Below are 23,278 nucleotides of genomic sequence, written 5' to 3'. Positions count from 1 at the left end.
GCGGGGAAGGCTCTGGCCCCCGGGACTGGGAATCGCGGGCCAGGTTTTAGGGGGAGGGAAAGGCGCCGAGCAGGCCCGACAGTCTCCTCCGCTACTGAGCGCTGCCGAGGGGAGGGGATGAGGGGAGGCGGGCAAGGGCGCTGTGAAAGCCTGAAACCGAAGCAGGGCCCTGCTGCCTGGGGGTGCCGTGTCTGTCTGCGCTCCCGTCTTTTAATTGGCATCATGTGGGGGAGCGGGCGGGGTGGTGACAGCTGCGACAGGCGGGACGCATCCCGGCGGAGCGCTCAGCCCCGCGCAGCCCCGCACCGCAGCCTCGCCGACGGGCGGGAGGCAGAGAGGGAGGCGCCGGGGCACGGTGGTGCCGGGATTCCCTCGCCCCATCGCTGGGCTGACCTCCCGGCGGCTTCTCAGCCACGAAGGGCTCCGTATCCCTCGCCCCTCTGCTCTCCGCGGCAGCCCGGGCAGAGGATCCCCCACCGCTCCTCCTGCGCTCCCCTTCCCCTGGAAGCCGTACAGAGAGGTGGCAGGCAGTGATTCTTGTTCACCGTCTTCGTTGTCACAGATGGTCTGTTGCAGTGCTAAGGGAAAGCTAAACTGCTCCAATCCATTGATACAAAAAAAGCCAACGTGTAGCCTGAGACAAAAGCGGGCAAAGGGTAAACCAGCAACAACATGAAACTGTGCAGTAGCAGAGGTGTTCATCGCCTAAAAGCCAAGGAAAATGCTTCTGTAGGTCTGCTCTTCACCAGAGCTAAGATAGATGAAAATTAAACTTTCACTTTCGTGAACAACACGTCTCTCATCTTTGAGTGTGTCGGGAGAGCAGGACCAGCATTTATTAGGACAGGCTGGTCCTGCACCATTCAGCATGATCTGAGTTGGATCGTGTAGAAGAAGGTATGTGAAGGGCTGATTAGGACGTGTAAGGAATAAATAGCTTCCCTGAAACTTTCTTCCTATCCTTGTGAAGCAATGGGTCTTTGCACTGAAATGGTTTCATTAAAGAAAATGCTCAGTGAGAAGAAATCCAGCACCCCATGTACAAAGTTATTTCCTCTGCTTCTCTTCCCTTCCATATTTTTAGCTATAAATAGGGCCCTAGCTTTCAAAGTTTGGAGCTGTCCTGATTTTCATTTGATACAGCCTCATTTTGAAGAGGATTATCTATTTTAATATCTAGTTCAGGTCCTAAGTAGTATCTGTATATTATAGAAACTATACAGTGAAAATATGCACAGAACTATGGGACAAATGCAATCCTTGAACTGACAAGACTTTGGTAAGACTGTACGCTTGGCCCCAGATAATCTCTTGAAGGATTTAATATGGCACATAAAACTTGCTGTGAGTAGGCTTTTAAGTGTTTCAAATGAAGAGGTCTCTATCTGATCTTAAATATGTGAATGCTTTTTGCCAAGTACCTTAAATTAATTTTCTGCACTTAGGATAGGACATGACAGTGCCGTTTTTGTTCTTTTCATGCACTAAGCAGCATGCATCCAAATATTTGAAATGATGACAGCAATTAAAGACTACATTTGGATTGATATGAAAAATGCCAGACTCACTAACTTAGCTATAGTAGTGTCTAATACACACTTAACAAAAGATTTAACCTCAGTTAAAATTGCTTGGTAACATGTATCAAGTAATATGATATTTTGGTAAAAGCTTTAGAGAGAAAGCCTTACTAAGAAATCTGAAAGTATTGCATGTCCAGATATAATGGGAATTTTTAAATTGTTTCAATGGATCAATTGTATCTGAGATACTACATATACCAGATAAACGGCATGCTGCCACTTTATATTACCTAAATAATTACATAATTGCAAATATTTCCTCCCAGTACTTTTTATTTGTGCAAATGTAGACAATAATTTAAAATGCCCAGGCCTTAAAAAAGGGTTATCAAAACAATTATACTGTGGTGTTTGTAGTGCTGAATAATATATAAGGTAATGATCAATACTCCCTTACAGCGAATATTTTTCATCTTTACATTAGCTTGGCTATAAATTCTCCCTACTGGCTTCAGCTTGTGTTATGTTAGATCTATGTGATTCATGCCTGCTATTGATTAGTGCACAACTATTTTGTGTGAGATGCCAAATTAATTGTTATAAAAAGCCACGAAAGTGCTTTTTTATTGGCCCTGCGAGGCTCAACACACACTATACTGTTATTTCATTATTTCATGTGCATATAATTTCCAATAAGCTTTAAAAAATTATGCAGTGTGCTTAGATATGAAAATTCACATAATATACTGAGAAAGCTACTTTGTGCAGGACACACTTTATTTTGTGTCTCAGAAAGTAGTGAAACACAGCAGCAGGCTTCTGAATGTTGCTGGATAACTTCCTGTGAGACCATTACAGCCTTAGATGAGCACTCCCAAATAGGAAAAAAATTCCATTTTTTTAACACAAGATTCCTAGGCTTATGCCAGGTTTGGCTAGCAGCATCCTCATTGAAGAGGTAAGAAATTTGCAGGGAAGGCTGTCAGAAAATCCCCAAACCCTCAGAACCGGATAAGCCAATACTTGCTACAGATACTTGTTGTACTGTACACATGGATGCTGAACCTCAGAGATTTGCAGAAGCAGTGCTTCTCTGCAAAGTGTTCTTATTTCTAAGAGAAAAAATGTCTGTGTAAGCTTGCTGTGATGTACATGAGAAAACTTAATCATGTACACACTATTACACTTAGGTGTAGGATGTTTTAATATCTGAATTTTAGATGAGTAAATAATAACACATCAGAGAGAATGGTTACTATCTAAACAGAAATGCATGGCACTGGACTATACTAAGGATTTTCATTTCTCAAGCCTCTGGAAGATCATACTGTGAGTAAATCTTTCACTGTATTCTTGATTTATTGATGTCTGAAAGGAGATCTTTTGGTTCCATGTGTAACTTTGCCTTATTTCACAATTCTGATTAAAATGTATTTTTTCAGAATTAATTTTTCAAGACAAGTTTCCTCATTCTTGATAATTTTGGCAATCTAAAAACTTTTTTTTTTTTCTCTGAATGTATTATCTGTTGTGCAAAATCAGTATAACTGAGCTTAAGAAATGTGTTTAGGAATGATGAGAAAAATTGAGGGCAATCTTTTAATTTGATACATTAATGCTGTCTGAAATGCATCATTCTAACAAAGATCCAAAGTATTTGAAGTGTTGTACATTAATTTTGTCATCATCTTCTTCAAACAACTCGCAAAATGGGAGAAAAGACTTGAAAATTGTTGCTTCACACTGAGGGATAAGTCATATCTGGAAAAAAAACCAACCTTTCAATGGAAACAATATGTACATTGTTTGTTTTTTCCTTCATTTCATAGGTATACTGGAATTTATCAGTATAGCAGTGGGCTTGGTCAGCATCCGAGGAGTCGACAGTGGACTTTATCTTGGAATGAATGAGAAAGGGGAACTGTATGGCTCGGTGAGTTCCTGCTGGCCTTGGGCAGTTATGATCCTTACATTCTGTGGGGGAAACACTTGCTAGCTCTGACAAGCTCCCAATGCACTGTGTGTGTGTGCTGTATGAGCTCTGAATATCTTGCAATCTAATTCAAGACAGGACCCTGTGGGTGACATAATGAATGTGGGAGAGGGAAAAGGTGACAAAATCAGGAATGAGTAATAATGCAGATGAATGGCAATTTAGAAACAAACAATAGAGACTGATGGCCAGAGCTGGTCACTGAAGACTAAAGGATGTACTATAAGATTTGTAAATGTCTCCTCTCAGTAGAAACCTAAATCGAGACGAATTGGATTCCTTTGTGTGTAGGCAGAGAGCTTTCTAAGAATTGACAAAATAAGGTAGAGGGGGAGGGAAAGGGTGGCATATGTGGATGAGAGAATGAGAAACAGGAGTGTGACAGAAGTTATAAAAAGTATAGGAATCAGGGCAAGAGGCTTGGTGGTCTTGTCCTGAAAGTTTCACTGGTGCTCCCTGAGGGATGGCAGCAGGAGTGAGTAACGGGTGTGAGGGAGGAGTAAAACTTGGTATTTCAGATGTGGGAGTTTGCCAGCCTACCTGCAGCTGATGGGTGACTGTTCTTGGCAACATGGGCTGTCTTCCAGCAGAGCAGAGAGAGAGAGAGTGTGTGTGTGTGCATGTGTCTGTATGATGTGGCTCTTACCTGGAGGATTTGAGGCATCTGATGTACAACGGGCTTCATACTCTGCATAGATCGTGGGCAGGCTCATCTGAAATTTAGCAGATGACTCCCCAGATGGTAGAAGGCAACCTTTTCTAGCAGTAAAGTGTCAACCTCCAAAGCTTACAATGACTAGAGAAGCCGTTGTATTTGAGGATGAGGATAGCAGGATTGAAGGGTAAGAGAATATCTGAAGCAAAGTGAAGCTGTGTATTCATAGGGGTTCATTAGAAGCAGGGGAGAAGGTTACAATGGTCCATTGATAGTGTAAATGTTGCAAAAAAATGCTGAAAAAAAAGTTAAAGTGATAGAGAAGGGCTTTGACTATAGTTGAAGTTACCTGTGTCACAGGGAGTAGCAGTAACAGGGAAAAGGGTGGGGCTGGCAGTGAGAGTAGAAGAAAACATGAGACGATGGTGGTGAGTGGGCAGGTGAAAACAGAAGGGGTAAGTGGGAAGTCCACCTTCCATGTATATTATCCATGTAGGAGTGTGAGCAAGTGAAACCAGGAAAGTCCAGCAGAAGTGTTTCCATAAGGGTGTCCAGGTTCACTGATCTCTCCCTAGTAAAATTTTGTGTGAGAGAGATGAAGAGGATTATCTTCTGAGCAAAAAGCAAGCTAGGTGAGGAAGGTGGAAGATACAATAGACAGTGTATGTGGGAGGCAGAGAAAGAGGTGGTAAAGTGATGGGCAAGGCTGGGATGAAGGATGAGTGGACATGGGGGAAGGGGAGAGGCAGAGATGGTGGGAGCCAGTGAGCGGGAAAGGCCAAGGAAAAGGGATTTAGCATGAATGTCCATAGGGAGAAGATAAAGTTTGGAAGGATGGAGAGGGAGTGAGAAAAGAAATGGATACAATGACAGATGTAAACCAGTTGCCTGTGAGGAGTAAGACGTAATAAGTCACAATCCTTGTGTAGCCTGATGAGTGTGATAAAGAACTAGCAAAGTACATGAGTACATCGGGTTCAGTTAGGCAGCAAAGAGGCAGAACAACAACAGTAATGTGAATCAATAATGTTGATAATCATCAGTAAGAGTAATTGTCTAAACATATAAACATAGTGAATCAGTTACTCTGCATTTCAGATATTCTGAGACAGGAAATGTGGTTATTGATAGAGCTTAAATGCATAGACTTGGGAAAGCAAATGTTACATCACTTTCCTGTGCAATTTATATTTTGTATTTGCAATATGTTTGACTGTCAGAGTGAATTACTCAAGACATTCTTTGCTGAAGAAATATGCACAAGAAATTCTTTGCAAATTAGTAAGCTCACTGCATTTATAAAATAGTTGTTCCATGAACGGCAGTTCTAAAGGAGCCTGCTTTCCTAAGGAGTTGTGTCTCACAGTACAAGACATGGCTCTCTTTGACATCTTGTCCCAGCAGAAGCACAAATTCCTTAGCCTTTTGTGTTTCTTGTATGGAGAAAGAGACAGTGTTAGCTGTCCATGCTCACCAGACTGTCAGTTTGCAGGGATTACATAGCTCACCACTCCTGAGACATGCAAATGATTTCTCTTCTTTAGCCTGCCTCTGATTAGTTGCAAACCTGATAGGAACTTAATTTTCTTAGAGACCTTTGCCTCCTGATTGAAACAGGTTGACAAGCTAAGGAAGGAGAGACAAGCAGGCAAATGGATGTACAGTAAAATTGGATTACCCCTTTTTCCTAAGAAATTACACTAAAAATATGAAGCCATTCATAATGGAGAACTGGCAATCTCTGAGGCTGGAATGCAAAGTTCAGGTTAAAATCTGATGGATGATATGGCTTATTGTCAGCCTCCAGAGATGGGACATACTAAAGAGTGATGGTAATTGAATTACATTACTTCCAATGAAATATAACCTCTAATGGCTACTCAGTGTGATGATGCTTTAAAGCCTTGTCAACACTAGCAATCCTAGTGCCTATATTTCAGCAACTGTCAGCTCTCTTAGAAACACTGAGATAAGCAGGCCTCAGAGCAGATTTTTTGTGTAGAATTGGCTGGACATTTTTAAGTGACAGTGTTTTGCTTTTGGTTTTGGTCAAAAAGTGCAGTTAATTGAAAATTAAGTTCTCTGATGGGAATAAATGTTGCATCTTGAACCAGAAACAAGGCACAATCCAGCACAGAATGATCTCTCTAGCAAAGCAGAAGACCAGGTTAAACGAGATTAGTTTTGAGACTGATACGTGGTAGACTGTGAAAAACTTAAATCTTTAGCTGAACAGTTCTGTAGCACCAGTAAAACTGTCCTTGTGTTGCTGTGCTGTGAGGTCTATCCCTCTGTCTTGGTTTCTTCCCTTAGGGCTATGGATAGCATCAGCTTTGTCATGGAGCCGGCACACTTATGAAATAGTGGCTGTGTTTTCTAGGGTGGGAAGCCCACACACAACCGAGTAGCAGCCTAAGAAATTCTTGGTCTTGCTCTACATCAGCATTGTGGATCTAAGCAGGTGCTTAGATTCACAGCTTGTGAGGCATCCAGTACTTGACACTGTTGGAGTAGATGCCCTGTGTCTGACACTATCATATTTATATTCTAAATACTGCATGAAAAATACATTAGGCATGAACCACATCAGTGACCTAAGAGACTTCTATCCCTCTATATTTGTGTTTGAAACATTTGACACATTTCCCAGCATAATTGTGGTGCCACTGGAGATGGGACATATGGCAAAGCAGAGCAGCCAGGGTGGGTGACTGCTGCCAGTTCTCATGAAAGACAACAGCAAAGGCAGTTTCAGCATATCTTGATCCAGATACATTCCTCTTGGCCTTCTCAAAGTACTGCTTTCCTCCTGGATTAGCTGCCTGACAAACTCTTCCCACCTCCCCACTCTCACAGGGGGCAGTTCCTGCTGTATTTTCTGGTCAGAAGAGCACAGTGCCTCTTATGCTGCTTTCAGGCAGATGTGTAACATAACGTGGTTGTTCTCAAATTCCTCATCATGCCATGGATTTAGCCAAGTAAAGCTCAAAATACAGGCATGTGGTTCTGCAGAGAAACCAGTGGTAGCTACCGAACAATGACACGGAGACTGTTTAGTGACAGCAGCTTTTCCTCCTGTCTCACCTGTCCCTGCTTTCCCTTTACCTTGCCTTTCCCTGGCAGCCTGCAGCCATGACTCATCACGTTTCACAGCAGCTACTGTGCTTGCCACTGGAAAGGAGGAAAAATGCAAACTACAAATAGGACTCCAAGGGTATTAGGACATGAAGACCTTTTCCTTCCCAAGTGCCAAACAGCTCTTGCCAACATGTCTGGCAAGAACATCAGCAAATGTGTCTTAGCTGTGCCCATCAGGGCCATCCATGGAGGTCTTTCTGATGAGTACCACAACCTTTATGCTTTTGTAGGCTGCCCCACTGTCATGCTGCCCTTGGGAATATTTACAGCTGCCACCCACGTGGCAGGCCTTGATGTGTCCCCACACCATGGGGTGCCCATCATTCCCACTGCAGGCTGTCCTCTAAGGGAGTTCTGTGCTACCTCAAGCACAGACCAAGCAGGAACATGGGATACCCTTGCCTCAGCTGCCCTGCTTGTCCCAGCTTTTTTCTGCAGTAGAGAGCTGTGCTGTATCTGACTGCTGGCATCCCCACGTCACTGATCTCCCACAGACATGCACCTTCTTTTTTCTTCTTCTCAGACTGAATATAAAGAAAAATTTTTATAGTGGTGGGTGTGGTGAGGCACAGGAACAGGTTGCCAAGAGACACTGTAGATTCCCCATTGCTAAAAACATTCAAAGTCAGGTTGGACTGAGCTCTGAGCAGCCTGTTGTAGTTGAAGATGCACATTGCAGGGAGCCTGGGCTAAATGAGATTTAGAGGTCCTTTTCAACCCAAACCATTCTGTAAAATGCTGGTGCCTCCATGTGTCCTTGGCAAGTGGCAAAAGACAGCTCAGGTTGGGTGCTCAGGAGGAATTGGTAACTACCAATCTAATTGGTAGTTAGAAAGTCTGGAGCAGCTACCAGGAAAGCTGTGCAGGTGGGGAGAGGAAGACAGGAGTGGAACTGGTGGAGTTGTTGAGGCAGGGGGCAAGAGTGCTTGGAAGAGAGCTCAGGGGAGCATACAGACAGAAGCTTCATTTACTCACAGAGAAGCTGGGACAGAGCTGAAGAACCCAGATCAGGAGCCAGGGAGGGAGCTCCACGCCTCTGGGTTGCAGACTTACAGGGTATGTGCTGCAAGGTGAGATGTAGGAAAGCTTTTAGCAGGGTCATAGATTGCTGTCCTTCAAAAAGTGAACTGAAAGATTAATCTGGGAGACTAAACTCACCTTTTGCTCCTAAAACACCGGGGAGAGGGTGGAGGAGGAGGAGGAGGAGAGAGAGAGAGAGTGAGAGAGAGAGCAGTGTCCTTGAAGGAACATGTTTTCCCAGTAAGTGTGCAGGGAGTGACGATATGCCTCCTTATTGTCCCAGCAGGGCTGCACCTGCAGTGCTTTATGCTTTTGTTTGGGTCCCCACAGTCCTGTAAGGGCTATGAAGCTACAAAGACAGGTGAACAGAAATTTTTATGACAAAAAAGGGACAATTTGTCATAGTTTACTGAAAATTGATGTAGGCAAGGATTTCTTTGGCTGCATTCTAAAAATATCTTTTATATTCCTGTGCAAATAAAGGAAGGGAATTGTCCAGCCCTTCAAATGGTAGGTCAAGGTGCACGGAAACAACATGAAGAAAAAAGCAGGTTGAAAGTGCATGTTGGTAACAGCATTTGGGCCAAGTATATAATTACTGCAGGTATCTAAGAACGGGATAAATAAATAAATTACCCTCCAGTACCACAACACTTTCCTTGTAAACACCTCTGATCTAAAACCATTCCATATGTTTCAGATTGATTTTCTCTTTTTTTTTTAAAATAACAATCTGGATTATCTGTTCTCAGTATCCAGGTACCACGGTTGAGGTGAGCCTGGAAACAGGCTCAATTTCACTGCACAACAGGCACAGTTTCAGTGCACAAGTTTTTGGAAGGAGAATTAAAAGCAATTTCCTTGAGTGAAGGCAGAGACCTCTAGGCTGAGAGTGGTCAAATCCCAGGAGGGATAATGGCTGCAGTGCCTGGTTTAACACCCTTCTGCTGGTGTTATTATTATTGTTTACAATAATAAAGTGCCTTCTGGTAAATGGTATAAATGAAGAGACAGAGGGCGATTCCTGTGGCAGCTGACTTGCAAGGAGTGGTCAGGCATTTTGCTCAGGAAAACCTGTCACTCTTGTGATCAAAACCCCGATGGTGTCTTTTACTGGCAGTGACTCCTGTCTCCCTGGGTAAATCTGCTTTAAACAGGAGACTACAAGAAGCAGGCCTGTGGTTAATTTGATGGGCAAACTCTGAAGTGATCCAGTTCAAAAAGGTGATTATGGCTTTGCATGTGGAGGAAACTTGAAACTTTGTCAGAGATGCAGAAGTCCTGTGGAAATTGTATCCCAGCAAGGGTGAAAATGCGTGTAAGCATTTGAAGATTGTGAGTGCTTGGCAGAGGGTCTGCAGAGAACGGGAAAGAAGGGCAGGTTGCAGAAAAGATTGCTTCTTAGAGACGTAGAAGCATGGGGATAAAATGGAAATTGGTGCAATAAAGCTGTTTTGAGCCCTGAAATGTGTACTAAAGCTTTTAAAAGGTGAAAAGTTTTTAGCTACATACCTGGAAATGGAACCGAAGTCTTTACCAACACTTGTATTCAGGCAGGAGTGTAAATGCAATACAGTCTGAATGTGGATGCTAACTGGGCTAGCCCTGTTTCTGATAAACTCTTTTGGGTGGTAACATGGGTCTAGGGAGCTCCCTGTAGTGGGATGAACAAAGGGAGTAGGGGCAGCCAATACTGCTGTTGAAAGAAGTGGCTGTTTTCCCTCCAGCCATCCATCCTCTCCCTTTTGCTGGCACAAAGTGTTTCTTTGCTGCCTAGGGGATTGAAGCAGGAAACTGGGAAATAAATCTGACCAAGAAAAAGGGCTTCAGCCTCAGTGGTTCCCTCCCAAGTCACTGGAAGGTGCAGCACAGAGGTGGGAGCAAGCCTTGGGTGAGGAAGTGTTTGCTTTGCTCTGAGGCAATGCAGGTGTTTTCCAGCCTTGAGTGTGTGTGTACCTCAGGCTGTGTGATTTGTGTTTGGCTGGAGGGCTATCAGTCTGGCTTGGGATGTGCTTGGGAAGCTAGGAACATCCTTCTAAATGAAAGAGTAGAGGAGGACCTGAAAGTACATGTATGATGAGTTTACTGAAGCAGGATAAATAGTTTCAGGCAAGCATAGTATTTTATTTTTGTTAGGAATATCTTTTTCTATCAATGGAAAATTGTGCTAATCTTCAGGGCTGTGTTAGGTATGACCCACAGAAGAGAGTGTTTGTTACAGTGGGTAGAATAAGTGTTAGTAGAAGGCTTGTATGATAGATGGTGAAAACTCTGAAGAGAAGACAGCAGTGGGGAATGCTGAAAGGTATTAGACTGGAGTGAAGCTATTAGTGGAATTTTTATGGATTGGTCCCTGGACTGATTTTATTCCCTGGTTTTATTAGAGACATTAAACATCTCATCATAAAAAGGTGTGTTACTGAATTTTTTTGCAAAGCTGGGAAGTATTTCCAGCACAGGAGGCAACCTCACAGAAAGGCCTAAGGGTGACCTAAAGGGCCTAAAATGTTTACATGCGAGGCTCAGGGAGAGCTTTGTCAGTGCCACTCCACACAACACCAGGAAGATTCAGTCTAAATGCAAAATACAGGTGGTCACTGTGTTAAAGAAGATGAATTGGAACCAAAAGAGGAGCAGAAAGGGCATCCTGGGATGATCAGAGGGCTGAAAAGACTATCAAATGATAAACTCTGAAGATCTTGACTTAGCTTGCTGAACGTAAACTGAGAGGGTATGCTTTTGCTCTCTGTAAATACTTTGAGGTGTAGCACCACAGAGGAAAATAAAGTCCTCAAAATAGAGTACAAGAATGAGTTGGTTTGAATGGGTCACAGGAAAGCTTAGGCTGCCTAATGAGGAAGATTCAGGCTGTGAGGAAATGGGATTTTGAGCTGTCCAGAGGGATTTTTGCAGGGAGTTGTAGATGAGATAAAAATGCTTTCTCTGCACCGTTTTACACTAGTAAACAGCTTTGTGACTGTTCCTTTGTGGAGGGTATAGATCTAAGAAAAGTCCATATACTTGAGTTACCTCATCTACTTCACCCTTGCAGATAACCCCCTTAGGATTTGGATGGGCGGTTTTGCTAAAAGCTTGGTACTGTTAAATGGTGTTCCCCACAAGTACCAGCATGGGGAATGAGGCAGAAACTGCAACCAGCCCAGCAAGGTATGAAAGACTGTTGGAAAAAAGGTCCTTTGAGATGTGGGTACTGGTGTAGGAAAAATTGATAGGTCAGTACACTTGACACAGATAATATGGGAGAAAGCTTTGTGAGAAATTGCAACTATTGTGGTTGTTTTCAAACTATGGCTTCAGTCTTTTTTAAATCAGAATTTCGTAGACTACAACACTGTCACCAAAAAGGAACACTTGCTAATACTGTTCTGTGAGATAGATACCACACTTTTCCTCAAGTCTATGGTCTTTCTCAGAGGGCTTAATTTCAAATGCTAACTAGGTCTGAAGATAATTTTTTATGGGAGAAAACCCTCAGTGATTTTGCCTTGGTCTGCAATTCTATGTTGATCTTGGATTCTCACTACATGCCTGGGACAGGAAAGTATGAGTAACTTCTATATAAATTATGTGTGTGTATGTTTGTGTATATATATATATATATATGTGTATATATATATATACACATGTATATATATACACACATACATACACACACACATATATATATGTTTATGTGTGTGTGTATATAAAGCTAAACTTTGTTAAAGTAAGATCCTACTCAAACCTTAGTTTAATGATTTGTTTCCCCTAACTAAAGGTGTCTGAAATTTTGCGTTCTCATGAAAACTGGAGACTAGAGGTGCTGCTTGAGGAGGCAGCCAATGTGACTCTGCAGGAAGCCCCTTCCAGAAAGGGCAGCTCTAGAAGAACTTCTTCCAGAAAGGTTTTGCTTTCTTCTATGCTCCAACACTGGTTCTCATCTGACCTGTCAGGAGATCAGTTTAGGGATATAAAGCCGCAGAAAAATGTTTAGCTTCCTGAACTGGCTTGCTGCCTGTTTGGGCAAGCACTAGGGCTCAGTGGGAGAATCAGGTGCAGTGTGGGATGGTTGAAGGGTTAAGCACTCTGCTTTCAAAAGCAGAGTTGTTAAAGTGGCCTAACTGCATTGCAAACCCAAATCATACCCAGCAAGCAAGATTGGGACATCTTCAGATTCTTTTCTTTGCAGTTGTGTAGCTCCCCATTGCTGCAACCCCAAGCGTTTCTGGAGCTGGCTGTGTAATGATACAGAGGTGTGAAAAGGTTCAGTGTCTTTGGTTAATCTGAGAATACTGTGTTGAAGTGACATGCTAAAAGCATCAACAGCAGTGACATACTGAGATATGCTTGGGGATTATTCGCTGCACCAGATAAAGATCTGATATGCTCCGTTTCTGATTCAGGTGCCAGTGGGATGTGAGCGTGGCACTCTCTCCCACTTTGCCATTCATCATTTTCAAAGACCAAGCCCTGTGGGGACTTCATTAGAGATTTTGACTTGGTTGAGATTTGCTTTGCAGTTTGAATGTGCTTAGGCTGATTTGGTGATGTGCAGTAATGTCGTTCATTTGTGTCACATTCAAAAAGCTTAAAAAATAAAGCTTGTTATAGTGCAAATCCATATTTTCCCCTTCTATGAAGCCCTTTTGTTTCTTTTTCATTCCTTTTATACTGGCAGATATCTGCAGCTACCTTTGATTTGAAGATAAGATTTTATATTTGTGTTCTACAGGCTGCTGCTGAGGTAAAACTTGTGTTCTAGCGTGGATGCTGCATACTTTTGAGGTCTGGCCCAGGCTGTGCATCTTTAATCTGCTAAACTTTGCTCTTCAAATTTAACACAATTATAGAGGCAATTGTGACTCAAGAGAAATTTTGACTTGATTCTATTATGGTTGAAATACCATTTCCTTCAATGGAATCAGGATTGGACCTGCTCCTGTAAAACCACCAATTTGTTTTATGGTTGTGTCAGCAGATCCAAATCAAGATAAGAGCTGGATTGTATTCATCATTTTAAAATCCTGAATCTAGACAGGGTTCCTGCCTATGAGAGTCTGCAATCTAGAGGCAATCTTTTAATGTGTAATCTTAATTTTTCATAACAAGGGGGATTTTGTCCCGCTGATGCCTTTGTTAGGGCATCATATAGTGTATAATCTGAACTCAGAACAGGAAAGTTATTGGAGGAGACTTCAGCAAAATCTTTTGATTCATTTTAGAATATATAAATGTTGTAAAGTTTAAACCAAATAGAAATATATATTTTTTTAAATTTATTTTTACTTTAAAAATCTGTTTTCTTTGGAAGATCCATGTTTGCGGGTACCTGAGAGACTAAATACTTGGTCTTTGAGCTCTTTAGTCACTAGTTATGTTGAAGTTGTTCCTATATATATTTTGGGTTTTTTCAGACAGAGTGACAACTTCTTTCATCAAAACTGAAATTAACTGCATGACTGAAGTTTTACCCACTGAAAGACAAGCCCACTGGTGTGCATGTGAGGAGTAGGGGTCTCATGAAAGAGCAGAGCCACCTGATTTCCTCCAGTGTTTCCCAAAGGCTGGGTCAGCTGTATCACTGACAGCATAAGTCAAGGCATAGCAACACCAAAGGTGTGTGGATTTTGTAAGAAATATTAAGGAAATACTCTTTATTCTACACAGAAAACAAGATACTAAAATTGTGTAACTAAATCCATGACTTTGTGGCGGGATTGTCCCTGGGAAAAGGAATGGGGGAAGTGTCCAAAAATATATCCTTGGAGAGACTGTTTATAAGAAGTGTTTGCCAAGGGAGGGGGCACTGCTGTCTGAAATCTTTTCTTCAGCAGCAACTATTTGAATTGCTGGCCTTCCTTCCTGTCCAAAAAAGGTGGGAAATTAAAAGGCTTCATTTTTAAACAATTTAAACTGAATAAGCAATTGAGGCCTTCTAGGTAAAGATCATAGTGTTCCAATCCTTTGCTGTAGTGCCCACCAAAGCATGTAGCTTTTAAAATTTCTCTGTGAAGCATGTTGGTTTTCAAGGCCCCAGTGGATATGTGGCATTTCAGAGAGGGTCTTTCCAAAATGTGATAGCTTGTGATGCTTTTTGTCTGATGAACCCTGTCCAGAATGACAGTGTAATCAGTAATGTCCTTGTCCTCTCAGCTAGTACCTAGCCAGTGGCTTTGCATAAAATTAATAGCAAAATACAGAGACAGGCTTTTGTTCATCAGCCCTTGACCAAATCATCTTGCTGAAAGAATAAAACATTAATTAATTTTATAATGTACATCTATATCATTACATATGTGTAATAATTATTTGGTTCCCATGGCAAAGTGTTCCATGAAGGGTCTTGAGCATTCTGCTCTTTTTATGGTGGCACCTGGTAGCTGAGAGATGAGAGTTGATTCTTTAATGGTGGATAAATCCATTTTGTGGTGCACTCACTGAATGTAGAGGGTCGTACAGATTAAGTACTTTTTATCCTTCACTTTACAATGTTTTCCAGCATGTGAGTTTAGCTCATTTAAGCAGTCCTTTCTGCTGAATGAGTTCTATCTTCCCTTAAATATTCTGTGTTCTGTGCTTGGAGAACCACAAAACAAGTCAAAAAATACTGACAAAACACTTTGTTCCATTTTAGTTGGATTTAAGGAAAGCATGTTTTGTTTAAAAATTTCTGTCTTGTTAAAACCTTAACTGGTATTCAGGCTAAAGAGTGTGTGCAGCTGTAGGGTGGCAGCCCTGCTTTGACATACAGGTTGTCTTTTGATAGAACAGAATTTGTGGAGTGGGGAGCTGGGGGAGGTCAAGTTACAGCTTTCAGTAAATCTGAGCATGCCTGAAATGGTTCTTTTAATGTCTTAAAATATTTGTTGCCTTTTTATCATTGCAAGCCTGATCCGTGTTCCATTTAAGCTGACGGGAACCCTTCTCCCATCTTCTTTAAAAATTGGCTCTGGCTCCTGTATCAGATTGCATACCACCTTGCTTTCTGATTCTTGGAAGGGTTCAGCCAAGCGTTATGAATTAGATGCTGAGATAACATTGACGACTGCAGTTCTTTATTGTGCCAAGGGAATCCAAAATAAAATAGAGGTCAGAAGTGTGACTAGTGAACGACACAGTGTGGGCTCAGTCCTGCTGGCATGGAAGGGAGGGGAAGAGACCAGCTTGTTTGTTTGTTTTCTAAGAGTCAATTTTGTCCTGGTCCTGTTCCGTTGTGGTGCAGGGAGGGAAGCTCGTCAGCTTCCAGAGAAAAGACACTGTGAAAGCTTATGTAGCCTGAGATCTATCCCTGGAGTTTTGTCAAGACTTCCAACAGCATCATGAGCAGATATTGGGTGTTGGGGTGAAAATGAATTTTCATCTCATGTGCTTGGCTGAGCAGATATAAACCGAGCCTTTATGAACTAGAAGCGTGGCTATTGATGGGCAGCCTCTCCTCAGGCACAGTGGGGTTGCTCATCCCATAATGATTTCATGTCCAGGGAGGGCATGCTTAAAGCTTGACAGATGCTGCAAACTTGAAATCTCAAAGGAGAGGATATCAGTAAAACCAAGAACTGAGGAGTTGGCAGTGGCAAAAATGGATGGAGGCCTAATTGGCATCTCATCCTCCTGCAGCTCACGTCAGAAGAGCTCTGTAAAGAGCCCTGGGGTGGCATAGTGCTCTGTGCCAGCCTGGTCTCTCTAGAGAAGGTGGTTGATAGTGTGGAGAGTAAGGGAGTGGGAGAAGAGTGGCAAGGGAGAAAATGAGTTGAGCATTGAAATCCCTCCTGCACTGACAGTGTCCTGGGATTTTATTGTTGGTCCTAGAGTCTGCTTACTTTGTTCAGAAAGCACTGCTTTTCTGTTGTCTGCATCAGCATGTGCAAGTAACACAGTGTCTGCATCTATGTAGCTGTTGTGGCTTTTGGCAATCATGATCCCAAGAAGTTCAAGTTCTTCTGGGTCTTGGGATCTTTACAAGCTTTTTGTATGAAAAATGCTAATCTTTAAGCACCATCATAACTGCTGCATGGCAGCAGAACAGAGCAGTCACACATGATTTTTATTTTGCAGGTGGAAATGGATGTATAATAAAAACTTAATACAAATTAACTAAGAGGTTTAGGGTCAAGAGAGTAAGATGGATACTGGATGTACTCTGTGACAGTACAAGGTGATCTCAGGTAGGGAGAATGCAATTGTCTAACTGTGGTTTTGCTGGGGACACCTTGACTGATTTCGCTCATCTTATTTAACATGCCATGGAATATGAAATGTGTATGTGGCAGCATTGGTGTCTGACTGTTTGCTTGTTTCTTCTCTGGCCCTGAATGGTTTCCTGTTCTCCATTTAGAAGGCTTTTGGACAACTACTGACACAAATACAAAAAACCAAGCAGCTAGTCTTCTTGGCAGACTTTTATTCCCCCCATTTTTTTCATGTTTTGTCGAATTATTAAAAAAAGCATTCTGAAAAGAGGCTGCTTGGAAAAACTCATCAAAGAAAGCTCTGTGACACTCACCAAGTCAGACACAGTGTGCAGGGCTTGATTCACACTGTGGTCTAATTTGGAAAAGAAAGTGGTGCTGCTTGGACACTGGTATTTGGCTTCTCATTGTGGCTGGAGGTGGTTCAGCCAGCCAGAAACTATCAGGCTTAGCATGAGAGTACAGAAAATACCACAGCAAATGCTAAACTAGACCTTTATTTATGTCAGCTCTGGATGAGTGTTAATTATTAGCTGAACATAGTATGTTCTAGAGGCTGTTTGCATTACAGCATGGGAAGGGCCAATGGCATGCAAAATGTGTGTGTTGGTAGGCAGAACAGCAAAGCAATCTGCTTTGGAGGAGAATAGGGCTTTCCTTTGCTTCCCTTCACTACATACGCAGTTTTTAGTAATGCCACGTAGCCATAATGAGGGATTTGCATGAAATTACTCAGGAGATGATATATATGAACATGACTTTTGTTAAAATGGGGTGGATTAACAAGGTGCTAGTGTGCAGCAGGTATATAGGAAGTGTTGGATACATCAGATATATTTTTTGTTAATAGTTGTTTGGACTTCTGGATTAGGTGTTTTCTTGTCTCTACCGAATCATTGTAGCAGTTTGCAAAAGGGAAAACTATACATGGCATAGAACAGAATAGTTTGCTTGCCATGAAAAAGACTTGCTATGATTTTAGAAATGATGGTCTGAATAGAGTTTCTTTTGTCAGGTTACAAAAGAAATTGGAGTTTTAGCTCCATAGAAAGAAAAAGAAAGGAAAGGAAGGCGGGAAGGAGGGAAGGAAGGAAGGAGGGAAGGAGGGAAGGGAAGGAAGGAAGGAGAGAAGGAGGGAAGGGAAGGAGGGAAGGAGGGAACGGAAGGAAGGAAGGAGAGGAGGGAAGGGAAGGAGGGAAGGAGGGAAGGAAACTGATGTATTGTATATATTGTATATAGGACCCTGTACTGTTCTTTCAACTACCAAGCAGCACAAATGTCTTACATTCTTTAGAGTCATGAATCCATTTTCTGAGCAGTGTACATGTATTTTCCATGTTTGTATTTATTTACAATTAACTACTTCACATGGGTAGCCATTTTAAAACAAGCTAGCAGAACTTTTATTGTGATGCCTGTAACAATACACTTTATTAATTTAGAATCTGACTTTTAATCAATCTGCCTGGGAATAGGATAACATAATTATTTTCTTCCTTTGTTAGGTGGTGGAGAATGTAGAAAGGGGAAGGGGTCCTGGGCTTGCTAACACTTACCAGCCATCAGCAGTTTTCTGAATTCAATCTTTCTCAGGGTTTGTCTTTGAGATATGTGCATCTTTGTACAATTCAATTGTTTGAACATTCTGAGTTAAATAACAGGTTAAAAAACCAAACAGGTGAAGCGTGGAAATGTTGCAAAATGAAAATCAATCACTTTGTAGTTGAATATGAACAGTCTTCACTGTGAAAACATGTGGAATGTGGTGCAACATCTGATTTATATAATTTTGAGGTCACCTCCTTATTTGGCCCTGAATTAAATGATTTGAGCAAAGCAGGCAGCCTCCCCTTTCACAGGAATGCAGGTTACTTTCCATAGCTGTTCCAGTTGGGTATGTTTGGTATTTGTGTCAGCTTTCGACAAAGATGTCCAGCAGCTTTAAGTATGGTGCAAGGAAATATTTGCACTGGAAAAGTGATAGAGTTGCTGGAATAAAAGTATGCAAAAATTGCTGTATTGTAGTGCTAAATCTTGCTCTTCAGATGTGCATAGAAGTACTTTCTAAAAGTCATAGCCAGAAGGAGAAATGTGATCAGGAAACACCATAGCCTTTCCATACCGGGAGAGTTGGTTTTCAGCAAGACTTTCCTAAGATGGTGAGACAAAAGGGTGGTGTTGGCACAATGGACCAGCCTCACCCCTGTGCTATGCTCGTTTCTGGCTGGAATAATGACATGCATACTTAAAGTGTGAGCATAAGGATTAACAGCATGGAGGGCTGTGGTGGTACATGGTTTAGGGGTAGGCTCGGCAGTGTTGGTTAATTGTTGGACTCAATGATCTTAAAGGTCCTTTCCAACCCAAAGGATTCTGTGATTCTACATAAATGACTATCCTGATGGATGTTGATTTCTGTCTCTCTTGGTACTAGATGAGACATTATTGTAAGAGTCATCCAGGGCATGGAGAGAAGGATATTATGGGATTTTAGTGTCCCACATTACTTACAGGATCTGATCCAAAGTCACCAGCACTGATTTCCTCCAATGGTGTCTGACCACAATCAAAATTTCTAGGTCTCCTAGAAGGAAAAGGCTTGACTATATAAAGAAATTATTTAATTTCTGTTAAAGGGTGATTGTTAATGTCCCTACCTGATACTACGTCCTGATTGCTCTGTCATGTTCATGTTGAAGTGTTTGCCTCACATTTGTACATGAATTTCTGAGAATTTTGAAGAAGGACGAAAGAGATGTAGCTGTGCTGTAAGTGAATAGAAAGTTAAAACAGGATAAGCTTGTAAAATGAAGATTGAATTTGTGAGCTTGAAATCCATTTAACTTATCCATAGTGCAGCACAGTGTAAACCCCCTGATTCAGGGTCTGCTAGTTACGTGTACCACAGCACTGTCATGATCCATCAAACCTGCCAGATAAAGGGAGGCTATTTTAAAGTTTCTCCTTCAGGGCATGGGGAAGTACTGTTCCTGCAAAGATAGAAATTTATGATGATGCTAAAAAAAAATGCAGATGAAGTGAATAATTAATGAATTCACGACAGGACTGAAATATCTTCCTAAAATGCTGCTATTTTTAGCAGGGAGTTCTTCTGCAGTGCTTGTCATGTGATCCTATTGCCTTCTGAGAGCAGGAAAACAATTTGAATTAGTTTCTTTTTCCCCATGGACTTATATAAGCCCAGTATATAATACCACTTAGCATCTGATTCTGCTTTAAAACAAACACAGATGATTTTAAACCTCATGCAAAATAAAACACTAATGAAATCTGTACTTAAAGATAATCTTCTCTGCAGCTGAATACCCTTTACAATAGTTTGCGCTTGTGAGGCTGCACAAGGGGAATACTGCAATGGGTGTAACTGGCAGCTGCTGCTGGTCCGGTGATGTTCAATGCGGCTGCGGTTTCAAGCTGGCAAAGGACATAGAGGCAATTGTCAGTAGGAGGTTGCAGGGAATGGCCCACAGATAAGGGTTTAATGTGAACAGATTTGTGCTTCTTTTGCCTATAACCGGTATAGACTACTGCTGTGTTTGAACTACTTTGAACTAAAAATGTCATAGTCAGAAATTACTCTAAAAAAAAGTTGCCACATCCACAAAGGGATACAGTCACTGCCATAGTGAATTTTCAGGTGTTGAACATGTGAAACCGGGTCCTGCCTGGGATTTCTCCTTCCTGAGTGGTAATGAGGTACCCAGTGCCTGTTAAAGGGGAAGTCAGGAGCAGCTTACTTGCTGCCTTTCTTGCCTACTGGAGTTCCCACAAATTTAATTTAGAAGATCCCTCCAAATCCCAAACCTTTAGGTGTTTGGGAGGGCCTGAAGAGGACTCTGTCTTTGCAGCTCAACACCCAGTTTGTACAGGTGCACAGGGGTGTTGGCTTCCTTTCCCCATTTACATTGGGTTTGTTTCCCCCACATGGGATAGTGCCTGGGTGGCTTCTATAAGGTGTGTAGGGCTCCTTGGAGCTGGCTTGTCCCCAGCCCCAGTGGGCTGCCCTGGGAGCAGAGTGCCTGCCACACAGAGCAGCAATGAAACATCTGGGCCGAAGCACATTGGTTTGGGAAAGGGTTGTGAGCTGATTCAAGCAGCAGAGGTGGCCCCAAAGGCACCTGCAACTTCAGGGAAGCTACAGTCTTTGGTGATGGTAGACCTTGGGAATCTCCTGGGTTAAGTCATGGAAGGTGGCTTCCTAGGGGTGCTCGTGCTGTGGCTCAAGTTTATGGCTTAGGTGCCATACATACTTTGATGGGCCTTGGCCTCTGTTTTTCCTTCTCTGTGCTCCTATCTAAAAAAATTGTTTTAAGATTTAATGTCTGTAAGACACATCCATTGTATGGAGCTTTGTAATGATTAGAAACTGATCCACAGTTGAAAGCTGGGTGTGGTTGATGTGAGTGCTATTGAAATGAGAATTTGTTACAAATAAATACATTGAATTATCATTATTTTTTTTCTTGTGCCTGGTGAAAAGACTATTTTCAGGCTTATTTTCCCCAGCTACCCATCAGTTCTCCCATGCTACAGCTCACCACCTTTTGTTCCCAGTGTTCTTGTTCAGTGATTTGTGGAAGTCCTGCCTGAAATGAATCTGGCTATCAGATGGCTGTGTTTTAGGCACTGTATTAGGCAATTTTTTAAAAGCAATTTTAAGCAATCATAAAGATGTAGAAGGCAACACACAGACTGAAGAAGGGGGTCAGCTGGAAGGAGTGGGATTCTGTAGTAGCAGGGGCACCTGATGACTGGATGATATCCTCAGTGGGTCCTGTCCTCAGTAGGATGGGACACAAGGACAACCCTGATAATGCAAAGCTGGAGGGCTTTTCCTTGCCTGCTTCATCTCAGCACACAGGGTTCATGTTCTTGTTTGAAGCTCTATTGGGTTATGGCTTCATGATACAAAGAGTAAATCAAATGAAGGGTAGCAAATTGCATGTTTTTAAATTAATGAAATGCATCAAGTTCTCCATGCATTCAAATGACATAGAGATTTTAAAACTGTGAATTTTATTACAGCCCTGCAGACTGGTTCTAGTTTCCTTTATTTATATCTGTTTGTTTGAGTGCCTGCAGCCACCACTGAAACTATTAGTTATAGAAGTCCAGTAAGGTCTAGTGAGCTGCTTGGGAACTATCAGAAATAAGAGTATCTGTTTTCATCTTTGTTGTTGCTGTATTGATTTGGGCAATGAGGCTTTGAGATTCATTTTTGCTTCACATAAGGTTTTCCACCCTTCTGACTGCCTCCTGAAACACCCAGAAATGCAGCTTTACATAGCTAAAACTGGGAGTATCGAAATAGTTTATTCTGCAATTTAGCGAGGAGATACCAGATTCAAGCCATTAAAATATTAATTCTTTAACAGGTAGCTTATTTTAGTGGCTGTCTCCTTACTTCTCTTTCTTTTCTTTCCACAGGAAAAATTAACCCAGGAGTGTGTATTCAGAGAGCAATTTGAAGAAAACTGGTATAACACATATTCATCAAATCTATATAAACATGTGGACACTGGAAGACGATACTACGTCGCGTTAAATAAAGATGGGACTCCAAGAGAAGGGACTAGGACTAAACGGCATCAAAAATTTACACATTTTTTACCTAGACCAGTGGACCCTGAGAAAGTACCAGAACTATATAAGGATATTTTAAGCCAAAGTTGACAAAGACAATTCCTTCACTTGAGCCCTTAAAAAGTAACCACTATAAAGGTTTCATGCGGTGGGTTCTTATTGATTAGCTGTGTCATCACATCAGCTCCACTGTTGCCAAACTTTGTCGCATGCATAATGTATGATGGAGGCTTGGATGGAACATGCTGATTTTGTTCTGCACTTAAAGGTTTGTCCTCCTGGAGGAGAGCCTATGCCCACTCGCTTGATTTAGTACGAGAGGGAGCGCGAGAGAGTGAGTGAGAGAGAGAGAGAGAAAGGGAGAGGATGAATGGGAGTGAGAGCGCGAGAGAGAGGAGCCGAGGGGAGGAGGAGGAGGGGGAGGAGGAGGAGGAGGAGGAAGGCCTGATGCATGCTGGGGAATAGACACGCTTTTAAATTTTTGATCAGTTGTACTTCGTCATATATCAGCATAGCTGCCATACTTCGATTCATCAGGATTTTTGGCTGGTGGCCTGCTCAAGTGTACGCTGCATTTACAAAGGCATGGAGGGTGCAGTCTTACTTAAACAAGAGACTTTTCAGTTAATCGCTCTCTGGGTCTCACCCCACTGAGTTTAAAGCAAAGACCTCTTAGTAAAAAAAAAAATAAAAATAAAAAGTTAAATTTATTTATAGAAATTCCAAAGGCAACATTTTATTTATTTTATATATTTATTTATTATATAGAGTTTATTTTTAATGAAATATGTACAGGCCAGATAGGCATTTTGGAAGCTTTAGGCTCTGTAAGCATTGAAATGGCAAAGGCCACTATGAACCTGTGGTAAATTCATGCAAGTAAATATAAAGGTGCATGGATAAAAAAAAAAAAAAGCCAACAATAAAAAGGTAATAATAATAATAATAAATTCTAGTGACCCTCATGTACTAAAGGCGACAATCTCTTTTGTGCCCGTATTATTGTACAAGTATGCACACCACTCATGACACTGAGTCCTCACTCTTCTGACTGCTTGTTTCATAGCTTACCCCAGAGGATTAAAGAGAAAACTGGGTCTTCAACTTTTTTTTATGTGTCTGTAATATTTCCTCTCTGATAAAGTGACTTCTTACA

The 23,278-nt window shown here is 41.8% G+C and overlaps 1 protein-coding gene across 1 annotated transcript in view; it reads left to right on the top strand.

The window, feature by feature from the left end:
• Positions 1 to 23,226, top strand: part of FGF9 (fibroblast growth factor 9) — a 27,654-nt gene extending 4,428 nt beyond the window's left edge. The window contains exons 2-3 of the mRNA XM_033515573.1: positions 3,353 to 3,456; positions 21,967 to 23,226. Coding sequence (XP_033371464.1) covers positions 3,353 to 3,456; positions 21,967 to 22,212 — 350 coding nt within the window. The 3' untranslated portion in view covers positions 22,213 to 23,226. The remainder of the gene's footprint in view (positions 1 to 3,352; positions 3,457 to 21,966) is intronic.
• The last annotated feature ends 52 nt before the right edge of the window (positions 23,227 to 23,278 follow it).

The sequence above is a fragment of the Parus major genome, chromosome 1, assembly GCF_001522545.3.
Source record: "Parus major isolate Abel chromosome 1, Parus_major1.1, whole genome shotgun sequence".
Lineage (NCBI taxonomy): Eukaryota > Metazoa > Chordata > Aves > Passeriformes > Paridae > Parus > Parus major.
The sequence above is the reverse complement of the archived record's forward strand: the minus strand, read 5'-3'. Positions and strand labels throughout refer to the sequence as shown.